We start from the raw sequence: 23,423 nt of genomic DNA, 5'->3' as shown, positions 1-23,423 counted from the left end.
GAAATTTCTCCCTCACAAGCGAAACACTAACCTTAAATTTAGTGATCATGATCCCATACAGAAATCTAGGTATTAACGATTTTAAAGCATTTTCAGAGAAAAGGCTTAAGAAATGCAAACCACCATAGGTTTTTAGAAATTCCTCTGTGTATTCATTTTCATCACTTTACCCTACAGTACTGCATCTGTAACGGGCAGGTTATCTACGTTGCTCTCCTGTGCAAAAAACACTAGTATGCTCCATCTTCATGCGTGATGATTTTATGTGTTTCACTAAGTTTAGAAGGAGTAACGTGACCTCTTTTTTCAAGTTGGAGGAGGGGCGGCGATCAGGATAGGCAGTTACTTTGTTCTCTCAAATTGCAGCTTGATTTGTTATTCAGAAGTTGTTTTCAGATAATTCTGTCTTCTTCTAATAACCTTCCATTTTTCCCTTTCAGCTTACTTCCACTTTACACCTTAGAAGCTTCACTTAACGCGGAAATGTTGCTTACCTGTGGAGTCCCACTTCCTGTCTCCAGGCTCTTGCTCTCACATTTGGATTTTTAAAACCTCGGTAAAAATCTTTACAATCTAACCTCAGTGAGTGTGGGTCTCAGTCACGTTAAGATTTAACTAGTTTTAAAAATGTCTCAGAACAAAAGCCCAAATCCAGACAATTCCTAATTTCGGGCTACTTGATGCAAATGGTGTAATCTTTCAGTTTAAGCGGTTGCAATCCTGAATCCACACGCTACTTTGTACCCCACCCCCACCCCCCACTTTTCTTCATTTCTAGTGTTCACGAACACAATTTTTAGTGAGGATGAACGAGTCTTTTCTACTCAACACAATGTTTTCTCAGAGAACGGAGAGCGGGCCAAAATGGCCGCTAACAAAGCCTTGCCTCGGTCCACCTATTGTCTCTAAGCTCCCCACCCAGCGCCTGCGCATAAGGCTCACCAGCTCAGCCCTACACGCGTGCACGCCCCGCCCCGCCCCGCCCCACCCGGAGGCGGAGACGCGCTTGCCTAGTCATCTTGTTTTCCAGACGTCCAGACGCTGCGGTTGTTAGCTCCATACTGCCGTGGGAGCTTGTCGCAGCGAGCTGGTTTTTTTCCGTGGTTGTGTTGCAAGCATTGCCTCCTTAGGCTTGGACTCTTTGGCCAAGACGGTAAGACGCAGGGAGAAGCGGGCTAGATGTCGGGACCCCCTTTTGTGCCTTGAGAACGCCCGTGAAGCTCCCCCACAGGCTTGTTGGCCGCCCGCAGTCTCTGGCGCGGTGATCTTTTCTTCTCCGCCTCCCGCTCCCCTCCCCTAGCTGCAGAAAGGTGGTTCGCTCGTCTTCCAAGCTTTGTCGAGGCCGTCGCTGCGATTTTCTGTGTGATCCGCGACGAAGAGTTCGCTGGGCGGGCAGAGGTTCTCGAACGTTTGTCTTCCCTAGAGGAAGCGGGGAGGGCTTAGCTCGGGCGTCCGCGGCCGCCATGTTGTCTGTGACGGCAGGCCTCGGACGGGCTCTAAGATGGCGGCGGGGTGGGGTGGGGTGGGGGAAGTTGGCGATGACTTGGGTCCTGGAATGTGCCTCAGTCACGCTCTTCTGAGGATCTATGTTCTTAAAGAAAACACATTGACCCGATGTAAGGCGACTCGAGGGAAAATGGCGAGTGTCTGCCCTCAGTGGTGAAAGCAAAAGTTAGGTTTAGGAACTCAAGGAGACAGGAATAATATGGAGTAGTTGAAGGAGCGTGTGAGAAGTCGGGTGATCGGGCCTTTTAGGCGTGGGTGTTCCTGCCGCCTCTTCTCGGAACAATTGGAGCGTCTGGATTTCGACGCTTGTTTTTGTATGGAGTCGAGATGGTGCCCAGGTGTTAGTACGGATATGATCGGTAGTTGATGAAAAGTCGTTTCTGTATAACGTCTTTTTCAAGTTAGGAATTTGTAGTTTCGGCAGGAAAGGATTTCCCTCATAGTTGAGTAATAATGACTTTTGAGCTTTGATTTAAAAGAACAATTGAAACTCGGATGAATTTTAGAGGACGAGTTTTATTAAAATGTTGACATGTGGGATACAACTTAACCGGGAAAACTTGTCTTTTATGTAGATGAGACACTCAAAAAGAAGTTACTGTCCTGATTGGGATGAAAAAGATTGGGATTATGGAAAATGGAAGAGCAGCAGCGGCAGTCATAAAAGAAAGAAGAGATCGCATAGCAGTGCACGGGAGAACAAGCGCTGCCGATATAATTACTCTAAAACATCTGATAGGTAAGGAGGGTTCTTAGGAAAATACTTTCATTGCAATATTAACATGTCAGTTTGATTTCAGTAAAACTGGTGGGGAATACATTTTCATTATTAAAACTAGAATTGACTTAAAATAACTGATGGATTGCTATTTTCCGCTATGGTTGTAAAATTGGAAGTCTGTTTTTTGATGGGAAAAAAATTTTAATGAGTAATATTTTAAGAGATTTACTGAAAATTTGAGGATATTTGATACTAACATAAAAGCATTGAAAAAAACAAATTCTTTTTCTAGCTATTACCTGGAAAGCAGATCCTTAAATGAGAAAGATTATCATAGTCGACGCTACATTGATGAATACAGAAATGACTACAGTCAAGGATGTGAACCTGGACATCGACATAAAGATTATGAAAGCAGATATCAGAACCATAGTAGCAAGTCCTCTGGTAGAAGTGGAAGAAGTAGTTATAAAAGCAAACACAGAATTCACGACAGCACTTCATATCATCGTTCACATGGGGTATGAGCTCTTTTAAATTTTTTGGAAATTTTATTTCCCATGTGGAACAGGAAAACTTGAATTTGTGTTTGATCATTTGAGAAAGTTCTATTTAAGATGAAGTCATCTCAGTTTTAACTTACAGGATTCTTTGTGCATTGGATAGGAAATTCCTGAAATACAGTACATGTTTAATTGTATGGTAACATTTTATTAATCATTGGCAACTAATTGTCATACTTGTGAAATAGTGTAGATAATGTCTATTAGCTTATAGCAGGGATTACAAGATATTCTGAAAATATTTTTATGGTACTTTAAGAAATTTGATTTGCTTTGACAAATGAAAGTCTTACCTACAAGTATGATTTTTATATTTGTATGATTGAGGATTATGCTTTGCCTTTGTTCTGGCTAATCCTTTTATCACTAAAAAACAGATTTGAACATTATGGGTTGGTTATGTGTTAATTTGGAGCTCAAGCTCAGATGACATTTTAAATACTGTAGTGTTATTCTTGTATGCCAATTTTTTTTTCTCCCCAACATTAGAATTTTTATTTTATTTACTGTTTCGATATTTGTTTTCTTAGATTAGCTAGGAAATTATAATTTGGCCACAGTCTACTTTTGACAAGTAAATAATTACATTCTACAATTTTGCAACATTAAATTAGGACACTAGAAACTTAAGTTATGTTTCAGTGAATGCTACAACTAAGCATTTTTTTTTTTTTTTAAAGAAAAACAATTGTATTATGTTTTGTTACCTTGCCACTTTGAGTATCTTATCTGAAAATCTGTTCCTTGCCATGTTTTTCTCCTGTTAACATAAACTATGTGCCCTGTGAATTTCTGGGGACTGAATTTGAAATTGCTCCTGCCAACCGTTTGTGGCCTGGCGTGTATCTGAATGCCTGAATATCTCCCCGCTGAATGAATTTCGTATTCTGCCCTGAATTCACTCGGGTATATTGATTGGCTGGATGATCTTGGTGCCGCGCACTTGACGTTTCCAGAAGAGTCACCGAAGGAAAAGAACCAGGAGTGTAGAGGATGATGAGGAGGGTCACCTGATCTGTCAGAGTGGAGACGTACTAAGTGCAAGATGTATAGAATATTTTTCAACACTTATTAACTTTTCAGATAACATAATCTATTTATAGATTAAGATTTCAGGGATTTGGAAATCTTTTTTCTTTCTCTGTTTTTGTTTGTTTTGTTTTTTTCCATTTCTTTTGGTGGGGGGGTTGTGTTTTTGCTTTCTTTAGAAATTTAATGTTATACAGAACTTCCAAAACAGTAAATCAAAGTTAATGAAAGTAGCTTAAGAATGAAATTAGATCTAAAAATAGTTATATATGTTTTTTGGCAGTGTTGACCAATGAACTATCTAGTGATAAGGAAATTTGTAGCATCAACTAGAATAATCTGCATTTGATAGCCTTTATTATAAGTAAACTCTTCTCACTTCTTGGTATAACTGAGTTTTATTTCTCTCTTTTAGATGAAATTGTTGATACTTTAGGTGAAGGAGCTTTTGGAAAAGTTGTGGAGTGCATTGATCATAAAGCGTAAGTTTCTTGATCTGGAATTGGACTTGGGAACGTGAACAGTACAGAAAATACATTTAGTTTTAGGATATGATCTGACCATGAATCATTTGTTGTCATTATACCCTTTTAGCTTAGGGTTTTTTAATCTTAGATACAGGAAATGCTCAGTAAAGTTGCTATCCCTTGGTGTTTAAGCAGTAGCTGTTTATAGTGCATGTAAGCTGCTTCTACAAGCTGAGAATAGATTTTTATTGTGTCAGAGGTATTTTTTTGTTGTCCCACTGGGCACAGTTCTGTGTGTTTTTCTAGATCAGTTTTTAGCCTTGGTTTCATGTTAGGAGTCTGGAGACTTTGTTACCCCAGATATTGAACCAGTCCTCAGGAATCTGTGTTTTTAGAAAGTAACATATCTGATACTGGTAACAAAGCTAGGGCTAAAAACACTTTGTAGTTTTGTCATGAGTTTATCCATGCCCTTCAAACAATTGATTGAAATAAGATACGGTAGAAATTTTCTTTTGTCTCTTGTTTGAGTTGCTTTCTCCTTAGGGATGACAAAGCTTTTCTAAATGAATTATTAGGGGAGGCTCCCTGCTATTGGTTGGTAAGGTTCTAAGAGCTAGCACTCTTATTTTACTGCCACTATTTCCCAACTTCTTTGGCAACCTGGTCCAAATGAAGATTAGCCAGTGACTGGTACTATAGGAAGAAAACTACTCCATGTATATTTGTTTTATGTCTTAATTGGAATGTAAATTGAGGTGATAATGTCACAGTATTGTTAAATTAGAACTGTTGGTGCATAGTTAAAGACAAAAAAAAAAAAAGTCACATGAGTTAGATGGGCTGATGAAAAAAATCTGTCAGGCAACTTGTATCAACCCTATCATATTTCCAGAGGTCATTCTAGTTGCTTACACTGAGTTGAAGTTGAGCATATAATTAGACATAACTATATGTCTGTAATTACATGTAATTAGACAACTGAATGCCAGACCAGCAAAACAAAATACTGCTTCAGAATAGAAGTAGGACAGTTTGAAGAGTGATAAAAAATGGAATTGGACATATCTTTATTATTTTTTTTTAATGTGGACTTAATTTTCTTAACAGGGGAGGTAGACATGTAGCAGTAAAAATAGTTAAAAATGTGGATAGATATTGTGAAGCAGCTCGCTCAGAAATACAAGTTCTGGAACACTTAAATACAACAGACCCTAGCAGTACATTGTAAGTATCAAAATAGAACTTAGGAAATGGCCTCAGGTGGATTTGAATTGTGAGAGGCTGTACTCAGTTGTTTTTTTCTATGTTTATAGCCGCTGTGTCCAGATGTTGGAGTGGTTTGAGCATCATGGTCATGTCTGCATTGTGTTTGAACTATTGGGACTTAGTACTTATGACTTTATTAAGGAAAATGGTTTTCTGCCCTTTCGACTGGATCATATCAGGAGGATGGCATACCAGATATGCAAGTCTGTGAACTGTAAGCGCTTAACATTCCAGAGTGAGACTGATTGTAATGACCAATTTGGATATTTGAAAAAATCTAATGTACACTACTTGGTAGACTGCCTTAAGAGTAGGTAGGAGAAAGATACAGTTGATAACAAGCTGTTGGTCAGTTTACTGCATATCATTCAGTAAATAAGCATATTGTCCAGCATATAATAACATGTTATCCTGTATAACACTGATTAGCCTTTCTGATTGCTAAAAATGATAATCTAGAACCTCTGGGTTAAAAATAAAGGAATGACAAATCTCACTATCTTGACAACAATATACTACTTCACTTTTTAAACAGTTGGTTTTCAGTGAACTAACTTTAGAAAGGTATAGTAGGTTTTAGTCCCTGATGGTTTTCTAACAGGCAATTGAATATTGACCACTTCTTTGGACATATGAAAATCAGAGAATTTTTGTTGCACAGCTTTGGAGTTTGATTTTTGGTTTTTATAATACAGGAACTTTTTCTGTTTTGTTTTCAGTTTTGCACAGTAATAAGTTGACTCACACAGACTTAAAGCCTGAAAACATCTTATTTGTACAGTCTGACTACACAGAGGCATATAATCCCAAAATGGTAAGTCTTTGATATTCTATCGTCATACTTCAAAATTAATATTTTATGCCTCCTTAACATGCCTTCTTAACCATCATTTATGATTTTCAGAAACGTGATGAACGTACTTTAATAAATCCAGATATTAAAGTTGTAGACTTCGGAAGTGCAACGTATGATGATGAACATCACAGTACATTGGTATCTACAAGACATTATAGGGCACCTGAAGTTATATTAGGTAAGAATTTCTTAACTATGCTTTGAGACCTGTTTTGAAGCCAACTTTAAAATTTACTGTTCTAGGTGTTCGTGGGACTCTCTTTCCATTTTAGGGGTTAATATAATAAAACACATTAAGGATTTTAAATTTACTCCAAATAGTCAACTCTTTTAAGACTTTGAGAGATTGCTTAATCTTGCTAGATTTCAGTTTTCACATTTATAATACATGATGGGATTTTTAAACATAATAATTTAGTGCCTGTTATATTCCATGCAGTTTATGTTAGTGTTTGCATGGTATAGCTTGCTCCCATTTTACTAGCTAATAAATGGAGACTTGGACTAAAATTGTCTTCCCCAAGTCTGTTCCAAAAAAGTAAGCCTGATTCAGGGCTTGAAACCAGATGTCTCCAGAGCCGGGATTCTTAACATACTATGCTATTGTGTTGTATTTAAGCTTAGATTAAGTGATTGCTTCAGCTCAAATATCAAAGACAGAAATATTGAGAATTTTTTCATCAACAGTTCGCTTATCTTTGCAGCTTTAGGATGGTCCCAGCCATGTGATGTCTGGAGTATAGGATGTATTCTTATTGAATATTACCTTGGATTTACAGTATTTCCAGTAAGTGACAATGATCTGTTTCAATAGCTTTGCCAAAGTAAATTGTCTGTTTATATGAATGGACACTTTAACACAAAGTATACGTGCATTTTAGGTAACACTTTTTCCTTTTTATGTGTAATTCTGACACTATTTCCTCCATAATTTGTTTTATTTAAAACTTTTTAAGTATATTACAGATAATTATCTTTAAGAAATTTATGGTGAATTTACTCTGTAGGCCTTCCCCCCCCCACCTTCCCCCCCCTTCCCCGGTAAGTTATAACTTGCTATAAGTATACCTGATTTAGAGATCACATTCTTTGGTGACCTGTAATTATCCATTGACTAAAAATTGAGCAGCTCTGTTAAATAAGAGCAAAACACAATGTGCAAGTAGAGGTAGTTAATAACTTTTCTTTATTATTTTAGACACATGATAGTAAGGAACATTTGGCAATGATGGAAAGGATTCTTGGGCCTTTACCAAAACATATGATACAGAAAACCAGGTATGTTTAAGACAAGGTGCCATCAGTCAGTCACCTTTGCTAGATGTTTTTTAAGTTTTCATTGTCAACATTATAAACATGAATGGATATCAATTTATTCTTAGGAAACGTAAATATTTCCATCATGATCGATTAGACTGGGATGAACATAGTTCTGCTGGCAGATACGTTTCAAGGCGTTGTAAACCTCTGAAGGTAAGCCTGGGTCTTTGCTTAAATGATCAAAACCTTGAGTTTCTTTCATGGTGGGTAAATAAACTTAAAATAAATGGTAGTAGAAAAGGCTATTGACGGTATTTCTTCTCCTTGCAGGAATTTATGCTTTCCCAAGATGCTGAACATGAGCTTCTCTTTGACCTTATTCAGAAAATGTTGGAGTATGAACCAGCTAAAAGGATCACTCTTAAAGAAGCCTTAAAGCATCCTTTCTTTTATCCCCTTAAAAAAGCTACGTAAATCTGTAATTGTACAGCTCCCTTGAGACCATATGGACTGTATCAGTCCCATTTTTCAATATTAAGTTATTTTGTACAGCCTTTGTAAATTTCTTGCAATTTTGTATTGCCATGTTTATTTTGTTTGGATGATTTAAGTAAATAGTAAAGTAATGAATGTCCTTTTCAGTAATTAACTGTATAAAATGATTATTTAGAATAAATTTTCTTATATTTATGAAATTTATATGAAGCTGTAGCGTTCATTTTTAGCATCATATTCTGTTACTGTAAGAATGGGTGTATATCTCTTTCTGGAGTTTTCATTAAGTCTAGAAATGTTTGGCTTTGTTTGCATTTTAGGGATTGCCAGCATTGGAACTTACACCTTCTTTCTCTGAACCAAATGTAATGAAACCAAGTTATAGAATACGAAGAACTAGAGATTAGCCAAACAAAGTCAGAGTATACCACTTGCTTCACCCATAGGTAGCCTCTCCCCTGTCCCCCCATTATCCACATCCCTCATGTGTTAAGCATTATAGGATATAAAGTGTTTTCATTGCTCTAAAAATCTGCTCTATTCCTCCTTAACCTTGCCCAACCACTATTTTTACTGGTTTATCTTCCAACCACTGCTCTTTTTACTGTTTTGTTTAGAATGTGGAATCATTGGAATAGTTGGACTCACATACATAGTCTTTTCAAATGGGCTTTTGTAAAAAGCATTTATGATAAAGACAACTATGAACCGGGCAAAGACACAGACTAAATACAAATATTTCAGAAGGAACTGGGGTAAAAATTACATAGTAACGCTGCTAAGTCTTTTTCAAGAGTTTTCAAGTTCACTTTTGAGTTTGTAGCAGTGTACCTACACTGGGTGGTACCATGTAAATAGTAAAAGCTGCCATTCTGTATGGTGGTTTTAGGGTACTTAACTCATTTTTCCTTTTCAGAAATCCTCAGGTCCTTAAATAGGCTAAAATCTACTCTGCTAGTACTCTGTAAATGGAAGGAACAACATAGCCTGGATGACAGCGTATCTATTTACAATGTTTACTGAAACTTTTAAGCCTGCTGTTGAGACCTGATGGCTCAGAAAAGATTCCTTTCAAAATAGTATTGTTAATTGACAATGTTCCCAGGTGGTGCTAGTGGTAAAGAATCCACCTGCCAATGCAGTAGAAGTTTGATCCCTGGGTTGGGAAGATCCCCTGAAGGAGGGCGTGGCAACCGACTCCAGTATTCTTGCCTAGAGAATTACATCCGACAGAGGAGCCTGGTAGTCTATAGGGTCACGAAGAGTCAAGACAACATGAAGCGATTTAGCACAATAGCAGAACTGACAACACAGCTAAGAGCTCTGAGGGGGAGATGGACAATGAAATTTAATGTTTTCATGCCTGCTAACAGCATCCATTTTGCAGCCCATGTATCAAGGAGTAATTTCAACTTAATTCTTTTTATTATTTAAGAAGTAAGTAATAGGCTACAGCTGTCATAGTGATTCCTCTAATGGATCCTGGACAGTCAATTGGAAAAAAAAACCTGCAAAAGGATTCACAATTCTGAGTACTGTTAAGAACATTTGTGACTCATGGGAAGAGGTCAAAAAATCAACAAGAGTTAGACATTCCAATTCTGGAAGACTTTGAGGGACTCAAGACTTCAGTGGAGGAAATAACTGCAGATGCGGTGAAAATAGGGAATCAAGTGGAGCCTGAAGAAGTGATTTGAGTCGCTGCAGCCTCACGTACAACTTGAATGGATGAGGAGGTGTTCCTTTTCAGTGAGCAAAGAGACTGATTTCTTGAGATGGAATGTACTCTTGGTGGAGATGCTATTAATATAATTAATAACAGGATATTAATATTACATAAATTTAGTTGGAGTAGTAGAGTTTAAGAGGATTAATTCCAATTTTGAAAGAAGTTCTGGTAACACTGGGTAAAATACTATGAAACTGCACTGGTTGATACAGAGAAATCCTTCATGAAAGGAAGGGTGAATTGATGCAGTACTTTCTTTTCTTGCTTTAAGAAATTGGCATAGCCACCTCAGTTCAGTTCAATCACTCAGTCGTGTCCGACTGCGACCCCATGAATCACAGCACTCCAAGCCTCCCTGTCCATCACCATCTCCCGGAGTTCACTCAAACTCATGTCCATCGAGTCAGTGATGCCATCCAGCCATCTCATCCTCTGTCGTCCCCTTTTCCTCCTGCCCCCAATCCCTCCCAGCATCAGAGTCTTTTCCAATGAGTCAACTCTTCGCATGAGGTGGCCAAAGTACTGGAGTTTCAGCTTTAGCATCATTCCTTCCAAAGAACACCCAGGGCTGATCTCCTTTAGAATGGACTGGTTGGATCTCCTTGCAGTCCAAAGGACTCTGAAGAGTCTTCTCCAACACCACAGTTCAAAGCATTAATTCTTCAGCGCTCAGGTTTCTTCACAGTCCAACTCTCACATCCATACGTGACCACTGGAAAAACCATAGCCTTGATTAGACGGACCTTTGTTGGCAAAATAATGTCTCTGCTTTTTAATAAGCTGTCTAGATTGGTCATAACTTTCCTTCCAAGGAGTAAGCGTCTTTGGCTGCAGTCACCATCTGCAGTGATTTTGGAGCCCCAAAAAATAAAAGTCAGCCACTGTTTCCCCATCTATTTTCCATGAAGTGGTGGGCCCAGGTGCCATGATCTTAGTTTTCTAAATGTTGAGATTTAAGCCAACTTTGTCACACTCCTTTTTCACTTTCATCAAGAGGCTCTTTAGTTCTTCACTTTCTGCCATAAAGGTGGTGTCATCTGCATATCTGAGGTTATTGATATTTCTCCCGGCAATCTTGATTCTAGCTTGTGCTTCATCCAGCCCAGCGTTTCTCATGATGTACTCTGCATACAAGTTAAATAAGCAAGGTGACAATGTACAGCCTTATTTTTAGCAATAAAGTTATAAAATTAAGATATGTATGTTGCTTTGTAGGCATAATAATAATGAACACTTTAATAGACTATGGTGTAAACATAGTTTGTATGTGCACTATTGGGAAACCAAAAGATTAGTGTGTGTTTCTTTATTATGGTACTCTCTTGATTGCAGTTGTCTAGACCCAAACCAGCAATATCTCCTAGGTATCCGCATAGAGGAAAGACAGATCATCTTAATCCAATCCGATACTGAGCTGATTTGAAACTAGGCTTCAGTCTTTCTCAGGGCAAATCTATGTCCAGTCTACTGTGTTCTTGTTTCAATCTCTTTTTTAAAAGTTGTTATTTTAAAAAATATTATTTACTTATTTTTGGCTGTTTTGGGACTTTGTTGCTGCACATGGGCTTTCTCTAGTTATGGCGAGTGAGGGTTACTCTATTTGTGGTGCTTGGGCTTCTCATTGCGGTGGCTTCTCTTGTAGAGCACAGACTCGAGGGTGTGTGTGCTTCAGTAGTTGCCAGCTCCTAGGCTCTAAAGCAGAGGCCCAATAGTTGTGGCATAAGGACTTAGTTGCTTTGCAGCCTGTGGGAACTTCCCAGATCAGGGATCAAACCCCTGTCTTCTAGGTTGACAAGCAGATTTTTTAAAATTTATTTTTTATTGAAGGATAGTTGCTTTACAGAATTTTGTTTTTTGTCACACGTCAACATGAATCAGCCATAGGTATACGTATATCTCCTCCCTTTTGAACCTCCCTCCCATCTCCCTCCCTATCCCATCCCTCTAATTTGATACAGAGCACCTGTTTGAATTTCCTGAGCCATACAGCAAATACCTGTTGGCTATCTATTTTACATATGTAAGTGTCCATGTTAATCTTTCCATACATCTCACCCTCTTCTCCCCTCTCCCCATATCCATATGTCTATTCTCCATGTCTGTTTTTCCACTGTTGCCCTGTAAATAAATTCTTCAGTACCATTTTTCTGGATTCCATATATATGTGTTAGAATACAATATTTATCTTTCTCTTTATGACCTACTTCATTCTGTATAATAGGTTCTAGGTTCTTTCCCGCCCCCCCCCCCCCCACCGCCCCACCACTGCCCCATTAAAACTGACTCAAATATGTTCCTTTTTATGGCTGAATAATATTCTATTCTATGCAGATGACACCACCCTTATGGCAGAAAGTGAAGAACTAAAAAGCCTCTTGATGAAAGTGAAAGGGGAGAGTGAAAAAGTTGGCTTAAAGCTCAACATTCAGAAAACGAAGATCATGGCATCTGGTCCCATCACTTCATGGGAAATAGATGGGGAAACAGTGGAAACAGTGTCAGACTTTGATTTATGTCATCGAGTGTTCTGCCTATGTTTTTCTCTAAGAGTTTTACAGTTTCTGGTCTTACATTTAGGTCTTTAATCCATTTTGAGTTTATCTTTGTATATGGTGTCTTTTACATGTAGCTGTTTAGTTTTCCACCACTTATTGAAGAGGCTGTCTTTGCCCCATTGTATATTCTTGGCCTCCTTTGCCAAAAATAAGGCCCCATATGTGCATGGGTTTATTTCTGGGCTTTCTATCTTGTTCCATTGGTCTATGTTTTTGTTTTTGTGCTAGTACCATACTGTCTTGATGACTGTAGCTTTGTAGCATAATCTGAAGTCAGGAAGGTTGATTCCTCCAGCTCCATGCTTCTTTCTCAGACTGCTTTGGCTATTTGGGGTCTTTTGTGTTTCCATATGAATTGTAAAATTTTTTGTTCTAGTTCTGTGAAGAATGCCATTGGTAATTTGATAGGAATCACATTGAATCTGTAGATTGCATTTGGTAGTATAGTCATTTTTGCAATATTGATTCTTCCTACCCACAAACATGGAATATCTCTCCATTTATGTCATCTTTGATTTCTTTCATTAGTGTCTTATAATTTTATGTGTACAGTTCTTTTGTCTCCTTAGATAGGTTTATTCCTAGATATTTAGTTCATTTTACTGCAATGGTGAATGGGATTGATTCCTTAATTTCTCTTTCTGATTTTCCATTGTTAATATATAGAAATGCAGGTGATTTCTGTGTATTGATTTTGTATCCTGCAACTTTGCTAAATTCACTGAATAGCTCTAGTAATTTTCTGATACTGTCTTTAGGGTTTTCTTACGTATAGTATCATGTCATCTGCAGTGAGAGCTTTTCTTCTTTTCTGATCTGGATTCCTTTTATTTCTTTTTCTTCTCTGATTGCTGTAGCTAGGATTTCCAGAACTATATTGAATAATAGTGGTGAAAGTGGACACCTTTGTTTTGTTCCTGATCTTAGGGGGAATGCTTTTAATTTTTCACCATTGAGAATAATGTTTGCTGTAGGCTTATCCTATATGGCCTTTACTCTGTTGAGGTAGGCTCCTTCTGTGCCCATTTTTTGAAGAGTTTTAATCATAAATGGGTGCTGAATTTTGTCAAACGCTTTTTCTGCATCTATTGAGATTTTCATATGGTTTTTATCTTTCATTTTGTTAATATGGTGTATCACATTGATTGATTTGTGTATATTGAAGAATCCTCTCATCCCTGGAATAAACCCAACTTGATCATGGTGTTTGAGCTTTTGGATATGTTGCTGAATTCTGTTTGCTAAGATTTTGTTGAGGATTTTTGCATCTATGTTCATCAGTGATATTGGCCTGTAGTTTTATTTTCTTGTGTTGTCTTTTTCTGATTTTGGTATCAGGGTGATGGTGCCTCGTAAAATGAGTTTGGAAGTGTTCCTTCCTCTGCAGCTTTTTGAAAGAGTTTTAGAAGGATAGGCATTAGCTCTTCTCTAAATGTTTGATAGAATTCTCCTGTGAAGCCATCTGGTCCTGGGCTTTTGTTTTTTGTGAGATTTTTGATCACAGCTTCAATTTCAGTGCTTGTAATTGGGTTGTTCATAATTTCTGTTTCTTCCTGGTTCAGTCTTGGAAGATTGAACTTTTCTAAGAATCTGTCCACTTCTTCCAGGTTATCTATTTTATTGCCATATAGTTATTCATAATAGTCTCTTATAATCCTTTGTATTTCTGCATTGTCATAACCTCTCCTTTTTCATTTCTAATTTTGTTGATTTGGTTCTCCTCTTTTTCTTGATGAGTCTGGCTAAAAGCTTGTCAATTTTGTTTATCTTCTCAGAGAACCAGCTTTTAGTTTTACTTTACTTTGGCTTCCCTGGTGGCTCAGAGGTTAAAGCGTCTGCCTGCATTATGGGAGACCTGGGTTTGATCCCTGAGTCAGGAAGATCCCCTGGAGAAGGAAATGGCAACCCACTCCAGTATTCTTGTCTGGAGAATCCCATGGATGGAGGAGCCTGGTGGGCTACAGTGCATAGGGTCACAAAGAGTTGGACACGACTGAGCGACTTAACTTCCTAACTTTACTCTTGTTTCTTTCTTTTTCATTTATTTCTACTCAAATCTTTATGATTTTTTTCCTTCTATTAATTTTGGGGTTTTTGGTTCTTCTTTTTCCAAAGTTGTTTTAGGTGTAAAGTTAGGTTGTCTATTCGATGTTTTCCTTGTTTCTTGAGGTAGGATTTTAGTGCTATAAACTTCCCTCTTAGAACTGCTTTTACTGCATCCCATAGGTTTTGAGTTGTTTTTTCATTGTCATTTGTTTCTAGAAATTTTTTATTTCCCTTTTGATTTCTTCAGTAACCTGTTATTTAGAAACATATTGCTTAATCTCCATGTGTTTGTGTTTTTACTGTTTTTTGAAGATGCTTGATAGAATTTAAATTTACTGAGGTTTGATTTGTGACCCAAGATGTGGTCTGTCCTGGAGAATGTTCCATGTGCACTTGAGAAGAAGGTGTATTCTTCTGGCTTTGGATGGAATGCCCTGAAGATATCAATGAGATCCATCTCATCTAATGTATCATTTAAGACTTCTGTTTCCTTATTAATTTTGTTTTGATGATCTGTCCATTGGTGTGAATGGGATGTTAAAATCTGCTATTATTGTGTTATGTCAATTTCTCCCTTTATGTCTGTTAGTGATTGTCTTATGTGTTGAGGTGCTCCTATGTTGGGTGCATAGATACAATTGTTATGTCTTCCTCTTGGATTGATCACTTGATCATTATGTAGAGTTCTTCATGAGGATTGCTACTCCAGCTTTCTTTTGCTTTCCATTTGCATGGAATATATTTTTCCATCCTCTCACTTTCAGTGTGTATGTGTCTTTAGGTCTGAAGTGGGTTTCTTTTAGACAGCATATATACAGTCTTGTTTTTGTATCCGTTCAGCCAGTCTGTGTCTTTTGGTTGGAGCATTTAATCCATTTACATTTAAAGTAATTATTGATATATATGTTCCTATTGCCATTTCCTTAATTGTTTGGGGTTGATTTTGTATATCTTTTTCCTTCTCTTGTATTTCTTGACTATATAAATGCCTTTAACATTTGTTGTAAACCTGGTTTGGTGGTACTGAATTCTGTTAACTTTTGCTTGTCTGAAAAGCTTTTTATTTCTCCATCAATTTGAATGAGATCCTTGCTGGGTACAGTAATCTTGGTTGTAGATTTTTCCCTTTCAGTACTTTAAATATATCCTACCATTCCCTTCTGGCCTCCAGAGTTTCTGCTGAAAGATCAGCTGTTAAACGTATGGGGTTTACCTTGTATGTTATTTGTTGCTGCTCCCTTGCTGCTTTTAATATTCTTTCTTTGTGTTTAGTCTTTGTTAGTTTGATTAGAATGTGTCTTGGCGTGTTTCTCCTTGGTTTATCCTGAATGGGACTCTTTGTGCCTCTTGGACTTGATTGACTATTTCCTTTTCCATCTTGGGGAAATTTTCAACTATAATCTCTTCAAAAATTTTCTCATATACTTTCTTTCTCTCTTCTTCTTCTGGGACCCCTATGATTCAAATGTTAGTACATTTGATATTGTCCCCGAGGTCTTTGAGACTGTCCTCAGTTCTTTTAATTCTTTTTATTTTGTTCTGCTCTTCAGAAGTTATTTTTACCATTTTATCTTCCAGCTCATTGATTTGTTCTTCTGCTTCAGATATTCTATTGATTCCTTCTAGAGTATTTTTAATTTCAGTAATTGTATTGTTCATCTTTGTATGTTTATTCTTTAATTCTTCTAGGTCTTTTTGAATTGATTCTTGCATTTTCTCCATTTTGTTGTCAAGGTTTTTGATCATCTTCACTATCATTATTCTGAATTGTTTTTCTGGTAGCTTGCCTATTCCTCTTCATTTATTTGGACTTCTGTGTTTTGTTCCTTCATTTGTGTAGTATTTCTCTGCCTTTTCATTATTTTTTTTTAAACTTATTGTATTTAAAGTCTCCTTCTCCCAGGCTTCAAGGAAAGTTGAATTCTTTCCTTGAAGAAGGTTGAATTCTGTCTTCCTTTTGGTTTCTGCCCTCCTAAGGTTGGTCCAGTGGTTTTGTCAGCTTTGTATAGGGTGAGATTAGTGCTGAGTTTTTGTTTGTTTGTTTGTTTGTTTTTCTTAAAGGCTGAGTGAGGTGGTAATCCTGTCTGCTGATGATGAGGTTTGTATTTTTGTTTTGTTTGTTGTTTAGATGAGGTGTCCTGCACAGGGTGGTTGCATGATGCCAGGGTCTTGTATTCCAGTGGTTTCCTTTGTGTGAGTTCTCACTATTTGATACTCCCTAGGGTTAGTTCTCTGGTAGTCTAGGGTCTTGGAGTCAGTGCTCCCACTCCAAAGGCTCAGGGCTTGATCTTGAGTTTTGCATGGTCCTATATATTCTTTTCCACTGGTCAGGTACTCCTGTCCACTCTCAGCGGGTGTTCTGCATGCACTTCTGTGTCTGAAGGTGTATTCCTGATGTATCCATGGATAGAGATGTACTCCATGTCCACCTACTCCTCCACCGTCTTGTTCTCTGGCAAGCAGATTCTTTACCACTGAGCCACCAGGGAAACCTAAAATTAATTATTACTTTTTTTTTTTTTAATTGTTGGCTGAGTTGGGTCTTTGTTGCTATGCAAGGGCTTTCTCTAGTTGTAGTGAAGGGGTGGGTATTCTAGTTGTGATGCATGGGCTTCTCATTGCAGTGACTTCTTGTTGCAGAGAATGGGCTCTAGAGTGGGCTTCAGTAATAGTGGTGAATGGATTTAGTTGCCCCTCAGCATGTGGGATCTTCCTGGAACAGGGCTCGAACCTGTGTTCCCTGCATTCTTAACCACTGGACCACCAGGGAAATCCCCAGTCTACTCTTACTTCTAAGGGTTTGTACTCAGGGAATCTCTTTTAGTTTGGTTCCCCTGACAAAATTTTTGCCTAAGACAAAAATTTGACCACAGAAAGTTTATTTGAGAGATGATGCCATGAATTATCAATTGTGGAATGGGGAAGTGGAGACAGGGAACAAAAAACAGCTAATATAACATATACTATCAAGCTGTTTTCTTATAGTAGTTGTCAAGAAAACTACTTGTCACTGTGGGTAGTTGAAGTTTGATACCACTGAGGACCTTTGGGAACCAGTGTAGATAGAACATGTCTTAAAGTTATTCTACTTAAGGAACCAGAGATAGAAATATGTATACACCAACTCCTAACAGTGATTTAGGCTGTTCTGACTAAACATGGAGGTCAGCGGGTGGGCTTAATTCTTGGTACTTCTGGACTCTGCGTTTAGACAGAGTGGGTGCTGGCTCAGGCAAAGCTCTCAGGCAAAGAAATGCAGGTGTTGGTAGGAGAAGGGGGGACCTGATATTTTTACTCTGTCCTGACACTGATTCCTCCAGGTAGTGGCTGGTCATAATTCAAAACCAACCAAACAAACAAAAAACCTGACTGTAACAGGAGGTTGATTAGAATAAGCTATAAAGCCTACTAATTGGTGCTGAGGCCAGTATTAATATTTATCACCCTCTCCTTTACCACACATTCTAGATTCACACTATGCTAGTTGAGAATGCTTGCTTCTGATGGGATGCCCATTCCTTCATCCCTTCTGAGGCAAATGAGTCCCTGCTTACCTTGCCTTTGTAAGGCCATGTTTGCTGCAGTTATGGACTTGTAATCATCAAGTCATACACCTACCAAGAGTGAGTCCTTAAAGTTCCAGACATATTCTGCCTTGTTCTGTGCTGGGAGCCGGCATATTGCATATTGAGTGAGGATCTGTAATAGCTCAACTGGAATTCTATCACTGCCGGGAGCCAGCGTGAGGCACTCCGCCCATGACAAAGGTCATGAGGAAGGAGGCTCGGCATACGCAAAGGCAGGATCGAGCCTCAGGAGTCCCCCTGGAAATTCTCGAGCATCTACCCCCCAAACCAGAGTCTGCCTACTTTCTGCTTTGTGCTTTCACCTACACCTCTGACTTTACGGGGGGCTGTCTCCCACTACCTCTCTCTGGAAAAAGAGTTAGCTTACAGCTCCAGTTAATAATTCCTGGGTGTGACAGTGTTTAACCTACAAACTCCTTTGGAAATCCTCTAGCCTGCCTGAATAGGTTTTTCCGGCCACATGTGATTGTTCAGAGCCTCCCAACTGTGAGAGGCAGGAGATGTTCTAAACTGCCTAAACACAGATTCCTTTGAGTAGTTAAAAGATTGATTAGAAAATGTATTGGTGAAGGGTTTTTCACTTGTTGGGCCAATGTTTGCTGCTAAGTCTCCATACTCCTTACCTACTGTGTCTTTGGCAGTGCATTGATTGATACAATGGGTGTATAGAAATGTAAGATGCAGCTTTGTCCAATGCTTTTTGGAAGGCTGGTGCCTGACTTTGGAATAATCACCTTTAGAGAAAAATAAGTTTCTTAAAATGTTAACAGGCCTCCGGGCCAGAAGATGATGTCAATCACCTGAACTTTTGCATATGATAAGTTTGAAAGCCTGGCTTAGATTAGAACCAGGAACTGCTGTCCTTGCATGACTCCACCCCTTCCCCCATTATCCTCTATGCATACCTTAAGGTATAAAAACTACTTTGGAAAATAAAGTGCGGGCCTTGTTCACTGAAACTTGGTCTCCCCATGTCACTCTCTCTCCCAAATTCCAGCTGAGTGTCCATCTGGAGCGCGGATGTCCTCTGCGACCATTTATTTGCCTGGGCTTCTAAGACCCACTCGAGAAGGTGTCTAAGGTGGGGCACCTTCCGCTATTCGAGAGGGCGCCTGCGGCCTCCGTGGTCAGAGCTAACCTGGTGTCACGGGTTATATTGATTTTCCGCGTAAACCAAGCCACTCAGCTTCTTTTCTCCACTGAATTTTCCTACTGAGCTATCCTTATTTCAGCCGCTTTTCTCCACTGAATTTCCTCACTGAGCTATCCTTATTCTATTACTCTTTGTATCCTTAATTAAAGTGTAATTAAGCAGTTATTCCCTGACCCTCGCCTAACCGTCTCTCCTTCGAATACCCTGGATCAGCCGGGGCTGGTCCCCGGCAGTTCTGTAGTGGCAACCCCATCTTCCATCATAATCTGGCCCGTTTCCCTGTGATATACTAACACCTTTATTTGGCTGATGGTCAACCAACATAAAAAGTTCCAAATAATCAGGCAGCATTCAGCCCCTGACTTACCCACTGATTTATTTGCCCTGGTGCTCAAGAGTTCATATGTATCCTTACAAGAGTTCATATATTCTTACATCAGGCCACTTTTGTCCCTAAAATATTTAATGACCAGGTATTAAATATTTCAGGGTGTGCAAAGAGCTCTGCCCACTGGAGGAATTTTTTCCCTCACCACTATATTTCAGAGCCACCTCTTGAGTTGGATTATAATGCAAGAGAGTCCATTTTCAGCTACACCAACTAGTGAGCTAACCCATCCATGACCAGCCTGCAATACCTACTTACCCCCTCCCTCCAACACCAAAACCAAGGGAGAAGAGCAGCTGCAATGTAGGTATATGATGGGAGTACCTGTACCCTCTGAACCTGCTTGTAATGGATCCCGTCCATAGATTATTTTGGAAGACAGTGTGCTCCATGGGAACGTTCAAGCTTCTGCACAGTCTGGGCTTCCCTACTGTCACTCTGGGTTAAAGAATGGCTGAATGAGGGCTTCCCTGGTGGCTTGTTGGTAAAGAATCCGCCCACCAATGCAGGAGACATGGGTTCTATCCCTGGTCCAGGAAGATCCCACATGCCATATAGCAACTAAGTCTGGGCACCGCAACTATTGAGCTTGTGCTCTAGAACCTGCAAGCTGCAACTGCTGAAAACCGTGTACCCTAGAGCCTGTGCCACACAACAAGAGAAGCCGCCACAATGAGAAGCCTCCTCACCGCAACTAGAGAGAAGCCCTTACTCGCTGCAACTAGAGAAAGCTCATGCAAAGTAATGAAGACCCAGCACAGCAAAAATAAATGAATAAATTATTTTTTTTAAAGACTGAATGACAAACATCTTAGAAATTAGAGACAATGAATTGCTCTATGGGGTTTTAAAGACTCACCTGCCCTGGAACCATTTGCTTCTGTTCTAAGAGCAATAAAAAAAAACAAAAACAACTTCCCTGCTGGCTCAAAAGAGTCTGCCTGCAGTGTAGGAGACCTGGGTTCAATCCCTGTGTCAGGAAGGTCCCCTGGAGAAGGAAATGGCAACCCACTCCAATATTCTTGCCTGGAGAATTCCATGGACAGAGGAGCCTGGCAGGCTATATAGTCTATAAGGTCACAAAGAATTGGAAATGACTGAGTGACTTTCACTCACTTAAGAGCAATAAAACCTCAGAACTTTCTTTCTTTTACCCAAATCAAAGGGAGAGAGGGCACAGGTGTGCTCTCATCATGTATCAGCTCTGAGTTTCACGGTTCCAGGGTTCACACTTGCAGATGTATCTGGCCCTCTCCCTGTCAACCTGTAGGGAGCTGCAGTGTGGGGAACCAGCACAGATACTCTGTGAGTAAATGTTCTGTTCTCTAGTCCAGAGGTCTCACCGGGTGGGGTGTGTGTGTGGTGTGTGTGTGTGTGGGGTGTGTGTGTGTGTGTGTGTGTGTGTGTGTGTGTAGAACTGTGGTGGTGTGGCAGCCTCACTGGATTATCCAGGAAGGATAATATCGCTAACTCTTCACAGTTGCAGCCTTCCTTGTTACCATCTGGTCTGTGAATGATCCAATCAGGAATCCCATCTTGAGTGTTCCATCTTGTAGGATCATCTCTTGTCCCAGCTGCTTTAGTTTGGGATTTCCCCAGAAGCAGAAACTCTGAAACATGATTTCAAATGCAAGTAGGCTCTTTGGGAGGTGATTCCAAAAAACACCAGTAAGAAAGTGAAGTTTTGCGACAAGGAAGGAAAGGCAGTCAAAACAGGATGCGTCATCAGGAAGTTCCCGTTGTGGATATACCTAGAACGTAACTCCTCTGTGGAAGTCTGGGAGCCAGTGTAGAACATGAGCCTCAGAATATTCTCCCCAAGGGGCAATGTTGAGGACTCCTGGGGTGGGGAGACTCGGCATTTCAGCCTGCCAAACACAGAGCAGCAGCTCACAGACAAAGCAATGCAAATGAGATGCCCACAGCTGGGGGGTGACCTCCATTCACTATGATGGCGGGAGGTCCGAGGGAAGTGGGCAGGCCACTGGTGGTGTATGCTGCAGGATCCTAAGTGAAGTATCTGGGGTCCTCATGCTACGCAGGAGGCATGCTTCTGTGGTCCTCCATGGCAGGCCTTCAACACTCTCCCCCACCCTTCTTATGCAACCACTTAAAATTCTGCTCAGCCTCTCAGCCACTGTTGGTAAATGCCTTAATATTTTTAGGTGTTCCCTCTTTGGACCTCCCTTTTCCCTTCTCAGGAATGTTAGTCCCCAAGACATCACTGATGGTAACTCCTCAGTGTTTCCAACTTCTGTATTTTACATTTACATTTTATTCAGCTTTTCTAGTTGCTCTTAGTAAGAGAGTTTGTTTGGAATGTGTTATCCTGCCATTGCCAGAAGCAGAAACCAACCAGCAAACAAAAGACTTTATCCAAGACAGCAAAACTTGGGATTTTCACTTCCCATGTATCAATAGATTGGCAACTGAAGCATTTGTACATCTATTGATATGCTGCCCACCATAAATGCTTAGTTTTTCTGCATCCTGTGAGATTTACTCTACTGATGGTAAGCCAGACATGGAATAACTCTTACTGGTCTGCTTTCACAAAGAACTTTGAACTGTAGGTTCTAGAAAATCTCCCCTCATAGGGCTCAGATTCCTCTGAAACCCCTGTGTACTAATGTCTGATTCTTAATTGGTAGTAGTATGTCATTATCAGTGTATCAGTGTATGACTGATAAGTCATATACATGTTGGCTTTGTCTTTTCTCTGGTAAACTGAAGGCATCCATAGATTGTATTATTTGTTAGAAACTGCTATTTTCAACTTTTATAATTTAGTACTGAAATAATACATGAACACTTCTCATTAGTAGAAGATTCAAACAGTACAAAATATAAAATAATGTAGATTAAAATAGATTAAAGTCCTGCCTCACTCATCTTCCTCATCCTCATCCCCATCCCAGAGATGCATTTGCATCTGTACCTATGTACACAGTGAAACAAAAATTTTATTTATTATCTGTTTGGCTGTACCGAGTCTTAGTTGTGGGAACTTCAATCTTCATTGTGGTATGCTGACTCTTAGTTGTGGCATGTGGGATCTAGTTCCCTGACCAGGGATCGCACCCGGGCTTCCTGCAGAGTCTGAGCCACTGGACCTCCAGGGAAGTTCTTATGTACAAATTTTTAAACTTTAGAAATGAGGTTGTACCTCTTGCTTTTTTTCTTATAGCAAAAGTCTTCCTGTAAGATAGGTGTGGCAGAATTTTTCCAAAAATATCTACAACCATCTCTCCCACTTCACATATTCTTTGGAACTGGTAACTGCTTCAAATAGTAGACAGAGCAGCAGTCACGCCAGGTCATAAAAGCCCATGAGGCTTCCTTCTTGTTTTCATTGAACACCAGCTCTCAGCAGCTCCCTCTTGGGGGACTACTTTTTGGAATCCAGCTCAATATATGGTGAATCTCCCATATACCTGTGCTGTCTCTACTCTTATTTGTGCTGTGATCATCACAAACTACATCATTTGACATCATAAGTTCAACACTTTTATTATTGTTTATGTACTGGTATTATAATCAGATGGAGAAAAAAGAATTACAAAAAATACATTTATACTTTCACATTTCCCTATGTAGTGACATTTACCAATACTCTCTATTTATGTGGGTTTGAGTTACTGTCGAGTGTCCTTTCACTTCAGCCTGAAGGACTGTTCAGTACTTCTCGTAGGGCAGGTCTTCTATAATAGATTTTCTCAGTTTTTTCCCTGTGAATTTCTCAATTTTCCCTTCATTTTTGAAGGATAGATTTTCTGTCTACGGAATTCGTGATTGACAT

The 23,423-nt window shown here is 39.3% G+C and overlaps 1 protein-coding gene across 2 annotated transcripts; it reads left to right on the top strand.

The window, feature by feature from the left end:
* The first annotated feature begins 1,003 nt into the window (after window positions 1-1,003).
* On the top strand, window positions 1,004-8,367 carry CLK1 (CDC like kinase 1). 2 transcript variants are annotated; one of them, XM_055573072.1, is made up of 13 exons: window positions 1,004-1,153; window positions 2,082-2,245; window positions 2,520-2,748; window positions 3,747-3,837; window positions 4,235-4,301; window positions 5,397-5,513; window positions 5,603-5,769; window positions 6,275-6,369; window positions 6,460-6,589; window positions 7,116-7,198; window positions 7,610-7,689; window positions 7,794-7,884; window positions 8,002-8,367. In XM_055573072.1, exons 2-13 carry the CDS (start codon window positions 2,082-2,084, stop codon window positions 8,143-8,145), a joined length of 1,458 nt encoding a protein of 485 aa, XP_055429047.1. In that variant the 5' UTR covers window positions 1,004-1,153; the 3' UTR covers window positions 8,146-8,367. The 2 variants fall into 2 exon arrangements, with proteins under 2 accessions (XP_055429047.1, XP_055429048.1); XM_055573073.1 differs by lacking the exons at window positions 1,004-1,153; window positions 2,082-2,245; window positions 3,747-3,837 and having other exon boundaries at window positions 2,609-2,748.
* Window positions 8,368-23,423: the final 15,056 nt, after the last annotated feature.

This window comes from Bubalus kerabau, chromosome 3 (genome assembly GCF_029407905.1).
Source record: "Bubalus kerabau isolate K-KA32 ecotype Philippines breed swamp buffalo chromosome 3, PCC_UOA_SB_1v2, whole genome shotgun sequence".
NCBI classification, from domain to species: Eukaryota; Metazoa; Chordata; class Mammalia; order Artiodactyla; family Bovidae; genus Bubalus; species Bubalus kerabau.
Note: the sequence above shows the minus strand (reverse complement) of the source record. Positions and strands in the feature narration are given on the sequence as shown.

Coding starts and splice junctions, on each gene's coding strand:
- CLK1 (XM_055573072.1), top strand. CDS start 2,082: ATGAGACACTCAAAAAGAAGTTACTGTCCTGATTGGGATGAAAAAGAT. Junction 4,302..5,396: donor GAGTGCATTGATCATAAAGC/GTAAGTTTCTTG, acceptor TTTTCTTAACAG/GGGAGGTAGACATGTAGCAG. Junction 5,514..5,602: donor ACAGACCCTAGCAGTACATT/GTAAGTATCAAA, acceptor CTATGTTTATAG/CCGCTGTGTCCAGATGTTGG.